The 8,890-nt window shown below is 36.2% G+C and overlaps 1 protein-coding gene across 3 annotated transcripts; it reads right to left on the minus strand.

Annotated features, from left to right (window-relative positions):
* Positions 1-1,484: 1,484 nt before the first annotated feature.
* On the minus strand, positions 1,485-8,378 carry LOC127427006 (transmembrane protein 106B-like). 3 transcript variants are annotated; one of them, XM_051674284.1, is made up of 8 exons: positions 8,230-8,378; positions 4,334-4,483; positions 3,489-3,552; positions 3,216-3,369; positions 2,975-3,115; positions 2,842-2,885; positions 2,610-2,663; positions 1,485-1,900 (listed from the first exon to the last, which is right to left on the minus strand). In XM_051674284.1, exons 2-8 carry the CDS (start codon positions 4,455-4,457, stop codon positions 1,786-1,788), a joined length of 696 nt encoding a protein of 231 aa, XP_051530244.1. In that variant the 5' UTR covers positions 4,458-4,483; positions 8,230-8,378; the 3' UTR covers positions 1,485-1,785. The 3 variants fall into 3 exon arrangements, with proteins under 3 accessions (XP_051530244.1, XP_051530243.1, XP_051530242.1); XM_051674283.1 differs by having other exon boundaries at positions 4,334-4,506; XM_051674282.1 differs by having other exon boundaries at positions 4,334-4,525; positions 8,230-8,375.
* Positions 8,379-8,890: the final 512 nt, after the last annotated feature.

Genomic DNA, 8,890 nt, shown 5'->3' on the forward strand with positions numbered 1-8,890 from the left:
TTCTCTAGAACAACAATCTCGCATGTGACGTCACTTGCATGCCTCTCTCGGTACTCCCTCTAGCGTTTGATTGTTCGTTGTTTTGTATGGTGAGACGCCGAATGTCAAGTAGTCAAGTTGTGTTCGTTACACAAACAGCACCTCTCTGTGGCGATCCTGAGGCATCGAAATTGGCAAGTAGATCCTGTATCTAGTTTTGACTGTACATTATGTGGATTTTGGAGGGAACCCACTTCGCTGTGGAGCACGTAAAAATTTTGAAGAAAGATATTGTTGTCGTGGTGCGAGGAACAGCTGCCAGTGGAGTTTTTGGTGCCCCCCCTAGGGTAAGATGGTGCCCCTGTGGAGAGTAGGTGCACCACACAGACTGCATACGTATAGGGAGTGACAGTACCGGTCAGTAATATTACATTAAAGATTAATACCAAGAGACTGACCATGTATTCAGATGGTCCCTTACCATATCCTTCAGTTTTAGCTATAAATGCTTTTTGAGTTATTAATAATAAAAAGTGTACATCTTTTATTATATGCTGAGAACTTTTCTGACCCATGTTTTCTTCTATTATTTATCTTCTTAATCTTATGTATACATCTTTTTCTTTCTTTTTTTTTTTTGTTGTTGTAGTTTTTTTTCATCACCTGTAGGCATACTTCTTGTCTTTATGACTCAGTGATTGTATTCATACATTGCTGGTCATGTGTAATTTTGTACATCTAATTGAATATTTATATTAAACCCAGTTTTAGCACAATATGTGGACTTTTCAGACGGTCCCTTACCACACCCTCCACAGTAACATTGGAACACTTTTCATTTGAATACATGCATCATAATCTGTCTTGAAACAACTGAATTTGTTAAATCTTTACAGGAAAATTATGTTAGTGGAATTTGGGGACATGCTATGTAAAAAGTGTTTATTGTTCTTCTACAGTGTCTTTGTGCTATATAAAACTATGCTGGGCAGTCTTCAGACCCAGTACTTCTAATATGATGAGTGTCTACAGAACCCCTAACTGAACAGCTGGCAAACGAAATTGTAGGTAAAAGTAAATAATCTGGTTTTCTCCAATCTTTTTGCAAAAAAAAAAAAAAAAGAATAGTGTAAAATGATACGTTGAATGTTGCCACATTAAATTATTCTGCAGTTGTAATCAATGTGCTTGAAATATGGGCAGATACTATTTGGCTTCAACATTTCACAATGTTTTATTATTTTGTCTAACCTCTGTATATACTGATGCATATCACAGTGACTTAAAGAGCATATAAAGAGAAGCTGATCGAGAAAAAGCAGCATCTTCAAAAGATGTGTGCTTCATTTGCACCAGTCTTTACAGTACTCCCAGCAATGGTGAGGAAAACCATCGGGAGCACTGCAGATGAAGCTGTACAGATCAAGATCTGTATTTTAATTGTAAACCACAATCAATTGTGTTCTGATTGGATTTTTGCTCAAGAATTCTCAACAAATAAAATGTAAAGACAACTTAATGTGCAATTTAATGTGATGTGCAAATTTTAAAACAAGTTTATATAATGTAAACACTAATTAACAAAACACTAACAAGAAGTGATGTAAATTAACTGTAAACATTAATTATTCCAGTGATATTTATATTGCATCTAATATGTTACTGTCAATATAGTCAACACCTTATTTACATTAATGACAACAGTAAACTACAGCATAAAATGACAATCCCTTTAAATGCAGGCTGAGTATTTTTGGATTTCAAAGACATCAACATTCAGGGACATACATTGGCAATCGTCTTGTCTCAGAGCAAAGGAAAGTTATGTGGTACGGTAGAATTCACTCCACAGTCAATATACTCATAGGTATCTGTTGACATCTGCTCTGAATGGGACAAATAGGAGACTCTGATAGTCAATCTGTAGAAAAACAAAAGGTATTCACATTAGTTATTTTAAATATGTATTGCTGTATATAATGTCTGCATCACTAAGCATTGAAATATGACATGCATAGTTTAAAATTGAGTTTTACAACCCAGTAACTTAAGACATTATTTATAACAAATGTATTTAGTAAATTTACAGCACATCATTTAGAATGTAAGAAATTTAAAATGATGATAATCCTTTTGTTGTTTCAGTTCGGGCTTGTTTGTTTTTGGCAATACACCTTATAACTTAAAAGATTTAGAGGTAGATGGGTCAGAGTCCATAAAGTAAACAATACTTACAGTACTGTTAAAAATCAGACTTTGAGATTGAAAAGAATTTGTGATGTTTTTCATAAAACAAATTGACTGACTGCCATTTTCTGGCCTATGAGGAAAAACTGCTTTTTCCTAATATGATTTACCATTCATACTAGTGTCACTATGTGGTGTAAAATAAAAGTAATTCATTGAATTAGAGCTGAAAATTAATATAGTTCAATGAATGTTATAAAATTGCAAGGTATACCAGGCATGAAGATGAATACCTTTCAAAGTACAGCATTCAACATCAAATAAATTGACAAGCTCTATTCAATTAGTCAGCCAAATATCACTCTAATAGTAATTTTAAAATAAGTTTGTACATATGGTGGGATGGTGCAGCATACTTTGTTGAGATAAAGGTCAATACTTACTGCAAATGCAAGAATAAAGTGTGAATCTGAATGGCACGTGATTTGCAGTAGTTACTGTAAAATAAGTAGTTTTAATTACATTATAGAAGGTTTCTATGTACATTCTGTGTAAGAAAATGTTTACATTGGTGTCATATGTTGGCAGTGTTTTGGGACACAATAAGTAATCATTTTAAGAAATTAATGATAAGATATAGATAATGACTGAAGTATTGACTGATGTATTACTTACTTGAGACCCGGGTCATCAATAACAATATCAGATACAACCATGATCTGTGAACAGGAGAAAAAAGGATGAGTGACCTCTTTATTTTCGTTTTTGTAGTGGTCAGGATTAACGAAGGCTTTTAATGAAGTTTTACCTTTTTCTCTGATCGAGGAGGCAGTATGGTGACATTTGAGAACTTGGTCTTGCCAACCACAGTCTCTAAAATCAGTACTTGTACATCAATGTCTTCCGTTTGGATACTCACAAAGTTTTGATTGGTAATGTTCAGTTCATTCTAAAGAATGGATAATATGGACAGAGGATTACAAGTTAAGAAATGCATGCAATACAAAAGGCACATCTTAGGGGTATGATTAACACTTAGCATCACTTACTGTGACTACCATTTTAACTGTATTGGGAGTGAAATAAACCATAGACGATTTTAGGTCCACAGCTGACATATCCATGCTCCGAGGGAAGAGAAAAAACAGGATCAGTGAGCATGTCAGGAGGCATAGTCCCACTGACATGCACACATACAGTTTCCTGTGGGACATTAAACATGTTATACAACAGATCTATACTGTAGAGTAAAATAAACTTTATTGATCTCAGTGACAGATGGAACTGCAAAAACATACAGTGCTTGTCTTAGTGGTACTCACGTGTGGTGAGGTTTCAGTCTTTGGTCACTGCAAGGAATGACTGCCACAAGTTGGTTCTTCTGACCTAGAGAGGTCAAGTGTCATGATAAGGGAGAAAAAGAGGAACACTGACTATGGTTACATGGGCACCAGAAAAAGGCTTATTGCGAGAAAACAGCTTTTCCATTTACATGCATAGTTTAAGCATCATACTCTTTACTACCGTATACATGTTGATCTGTCAGTAAGCAGCTTTCTCAACAGCAACTTAATTTCCCTGCGAGGCTTGTGTAAACACATGGCATCCAAGGAAGACTTCACTGTTTTACTCTGTTGATTCGCTTTATTTCCAGATAAAATTGTTGTTGACCAGAGCTGTTGCTGTGTTTGGTTCCTGTGAACTGCTGCTGAATTGCGATGCAGTAGTGCGGGTTTCTTACATAAAATTCCGGGATTCCTCCAACGTACGCATATATGCGGACGTTAGGGACAGTCGATATTTTATATTTGTGTGTATTAATGGGTACAGTTTATTATATATGTGATTTTCCCACTGTACTCCCAGAAATGTTGATGAGCTCCATCCTATGACGTTTGTTTTAAGCCACGTTCTCAGAGAGAAACCTAGGTGGGTTAAACCACTTTCTCTTAATCCCTTAAACGGCATAAGGAAATCATCATTCTTGTTTACATGATGCTTCAGAATGCCGCTTTCTGCTGAAACCCTGGAATAAACCATTTTCTTAAGTGCATGTAAATGTGGTCAGTGTGTCTAGAGCCAAAACTGCAAATTAAACTTTTTTATTAATATGAAAATAAATAAGTACAGTTGGACACAGATAGTGTGTGTTAACAGAGCCACTGACCTCTTGGTATGCGTCCTGTGCCCTGGCAGGTAGGACATGGATCCCACTGTCCTTCCCCATTGACACTGCCATAGTCCATCCATTTGGAAAGCCTCCGTGTCTCTCCGTATTTGTTTTGGGTCATAATAGTATATTTCCACAGTGCAGAATCTGACCAAAATCAAAGTCCTCCACTATGAACACAATAAGAGACTATATCTATTGTTGATACACTACCGGTCAAAAGTTTTGAAACACTTACTCATTCTTTATTATAATTTTTTTTCACATTTTAGAATAATAGTAAAGTCATCAAAACTATGGAATAACATAAATGGAACTATGGGAAATTATGTTGTGACTAAACAAAATCCAAAATAAATCAAAATTGTGTTATATTTTAACATCTTCAAAGTAGTCACCCTTTGCCTAGAATTTTCAGAAATGTACTCTTAACATTTTCTCAACCAACTTCTTCAGGTATCACCCTGGGATACTTTTTAAACAGTATTGAAGGAGTTCCCATCTATGTTGGACACTTATTGGCTGCTTTTCTTTATTATTTGGTCCAAGTCATCAATTTCAAAAACTTTTTTTTTTAATTACATTTTAGTTTTATAATGAAATAAATTAATATGGTGGCACAACTATATTTTTGTCTACAAAATTAATTTCAAACATTTAAGCATACGCCTTCAAATCAAAAGATTTTTAAGATCATGAGAAACATTTCAGTCAAGTGTTTCAAAAATTTTGACCGGTAGTGTACATAATTGAGGAGAAAATAAACCAACATACAAACTGTACTTGGAACACTCTGAATCATTACTCATGCTTAAAGGAATAGTTCACCCGAAAATGAAAATTTGCTGATAATTTACTCACCTTCAGGCCATCCAAATCTGACAATAAAATGCAAAGTAATCTCTTCAGTAATCTAAATACTTTTTGAATGTAGCTGTATTCTAAATACCAATGATTTAAATTGTAACTGTAGTGGAATACAGTTACTTATATTTTGTATTTTAAATACGTAATCCCGTTACATGTATTTCGTTACTCCCCAACCCAGAATATGCATTTTGTACCGTCAAAAAATGGAGTACATTCACTTGCATTGTTTAGAGGTGGAGGCCTGAAATGAAATCCTAAAAGTCTTAAATTCTGTTTTGATGAAGAAAGAAACTCAGATACATCTTGGAGTAAATTATCAGCAAATTTTCATTTTTGGGAGAACTATTCCTTTAAGTTAATGGCTATGTTTATGTAACCAGCCCCAACCAATAGTGGTGATATGCATGAAGAATGCAAATCACCAAAAAAAAAAAAAAAGAACAGTGTTAAATTGAAAGTGGAGACTTTATAGTAAAAAGGACTTAAATATTGAGCTGGGGCGTGTTATAGAAAGCTTCCCATCTAAAGTCTTGAGTTAAGATCTGATCAGTTATGTTAGGATTTTTCACAAATTCATATTACAGAAGAAAATCCTAACATCCTGTCTACACCGGACGTGAGTGACGCATCGCGTAAAAAGCCATAGAACCCATTATAATCAATGACGCTGTCTACACTGGAACGGATGCACCGACAATGAACGAGTGTTCTGTTCTATTTTGCACTGAACTCGCTGTTGCTTCTACACAAATTAAACTATTTAGAACGTTCGCGTCGACACGTCCAGTGTAGACAGCCTCAACCCGTTGCATCGTGCCGCGTCAATGGACATGCCCGGTGTAGAAAGTGTGTGACTGTAGTTCAGATAAGGCACTTAGAAAATGTTATTCTGTAATATCTTTTGTCCTAAATGAGATCGTAACAAAAACTGCCATGGTTACCAAGCAGATAAGATAGGATTCTAAAGTTAGGACCTTTCTGTAATATGCCCCCTGTTTCTCACCCTCATTTATCATATCGCTTCTGAAGACATGGATTAAACCACTGAATTGTATGGATTACTTTTATGCTGCCTTTATGTGCTTTTGGGAGCTTCAGAGTTTTGGTCTCCATTCACTTGCATTGTATGGACCTACAGAGCTGAAATTTTCTTAAAACCTTTGTGTTCAGCATAAGAAATAAAGTCATACACATCTGGGGTGGCATGAAGGTGAATAAATGATGAGAGAATTTTCATTTTAGGGAGAAATATTTCTTTAAAGTGGCACAGATTGTATTGTTCTAGTTATACATTACATTAAGAAACCAGACAGTCTCAAAAGCATCTTGCTCTCACTATAAAACTACAGTAAAACAGTCAAATGGCCCTAAAGAACAGTAAAACTCTAAAACAATAAAACTCCGAAGATGTTTGGAGAATCATTATGAAACACACAGTTAAGTTCAGTTTGATGAAAACCCCAAAATGGCGCATTTATTACTCTGAACTATGTCTAAATGTGGAATTCATGCAAAAGTTTTCATTAAGAACCTAGTTTATCTAGTGAATGTAGTTTACACTGTTATTGGTGTCTCAGCAGCTTTACTCTCATCAATTTATTTTAATTTCAATTGACTTATTTAAAGTGCCATGGAAGTGTGTCTAGTAAAACTGTTAATAATCCTAACTACATTAGAAAACGTTTCAGACAAGGTCATGGCACAACTATAGTTAAAAAGGTTTATGTGTAATTCCTCTGTTGACAAGTTGAGTTAAGAAAAATGAAAGCAAATTCATGCCAAAACTAGTAGTTTTAAGCGGTGAAAGTGGTGAAAGGCGACGTTGTTAAGCCCCATACACACATGCAGCGACTTTATCGCTTGACGTCACTAGTGGGCGTTCCTACTGCTGTCGCTCTGACGTTATTGGTGGACTGCACGCCTAGCCATGTCTTTTGAAAACATGATCATGGATTAGGCATTTTGCTACTAAAACTGCGATTTAATTCTAATAGGACAAGTTATCAGTTTTCTTGTCCCTAAAAATGCACATTCTGCAGGGGAGAGTGTTTTTACATGAACTGCAGCAGTGCTTAATGCATCATAACATTAATAAGACAAACGAACTATCAATGTACGAATTAAACTCACTCAGACCATTTCTTTTCCACGCATCATTTTTTTTATATATATATATATCCATGTATGTGGTTACAGACGAATCATATAGAACAGTTAAATCGCTACAGAAACTTTAATTTCTCCTCTATCTAGTCTGTACTCGACTCTCTCAAGGGAGACGGATGACGTAAGCTCCACTGACAGTCTTCACTCCTATTGGATGTTGCTCCCGAAAGTCGCTCCTCATTTGCATCAAGTTCAACTTTTCTCATCTTTGTCGTGTCGCTTGCCACGCCCACATCTAGTCGCCAGAAGTCGCTGTCGCTCGTGTCGCCAGCTCTCATTGGCAATAAATGAAATAAGATCGCTTTGTCGCTGGAAGTCTAGGCCGTAGCTAGTGGGGTGAAAGGTGGTAACGATTCTAGGGGCCCTTAACAAATTCTAAACCGTATTTTTTAATAGGAAAGGAACCCAGAGCAAGATACAGCCAGGGGGCCCAGATTACTTTGCTACGGCCCTGCTTAAGTCGCTGCATGTGTACGGGGCTTTATTGTTGTAAGTTGTAAATATGCACCACAGAAAGCGAGAACGGTTGTGATTCGAAACCTAGCACGCTGCCTACCTAGACAGCATTTGTAGGTGTCACAGGGGGATAAGCGGACTCCAAGGATGTCCAAAATGCTGTCTAGGAAGGCAGCTAACTAGAATTTATGACACCCATACTGTTTAAAGCAGCTAACACCTTTTTAAGAACTATAAATATATGCTCTATATGCTCTCACAATACCATGCCGGACAGGACTGACCGTTTAAACCCACAAAAGATGGAATTACTCCAGCTTCCTTTATCAAGTCATCTTCATTAACTCGCGTCATAACAAAAATGCGTTTGTCAAATGTCCACACAACACTTTTCCACCTACCGTGAATTCATCGAGACTTGGCTTGATATCTTCACGTTTCCCCGCAGATTAATGCCATTCGTTGCACGCGTTATTTGAAACACGACATGTCACTTGGCTTCTTGAAGACTCGTGAACTTTCAAGTACGCAACTACTTCCCGCATTGATCCTCAGCTGTTTGAGGTTCTGTTGCCACCTTGTGGTCATAAGCGATGCGTGCTTCCTGGTTCAATATCAGTTAAACTCAATCGAGAGCATTTGTTGAATAATATGGATTACCACAACAATTATTTTTGTCTTGCCCCTCCTTTTGTGTAAAAAAGCAAAAACTGAGGTTACAGTGAGGCACTTACGATGGAAGTGAATGGGGCCAATCTTTTAACTTAAAGAACTCGTTTTTTTTTTTCAAAGGTATAGCCTCAAGACTAACAATATGTATGTTAACATGATTTTAGGGTGATACAATCACTCACTAACCTTTTCTGTGTGAAGTTTAGCTAATTTGACATCTTCCTTGCCATGATGTCATTTCGACAAACCTTAAAATGACTGTAAAATGTCAATTTAAACAACTTTACAGCTCAAATAATACATGAGTTTTAACAGAAGAATTAATATAATGGGTTTTTATAAAATTATAAGCCTCCCATTTCTGCCTTTAAACCCTCCAAAAATTGGCCC

This window comes from Myxocyprinus asiaticus, chromosome 36 (assembly GCF_019703515.2).
Source record: "Myxocyprinus asiaticus isolate MX2 ecotype Aquarium Trade chromosome 36, UBuf_Myxa_2, whole genome shotgun sequence".
In the NCBI taxonomy this organism is placed as follows: Eukaryota; Metazoa; Chordata; class Actinopteri; order Cypriniformes; family Catostomidae; genus Myxocyprinus; species Myxocyprinus asiaticus.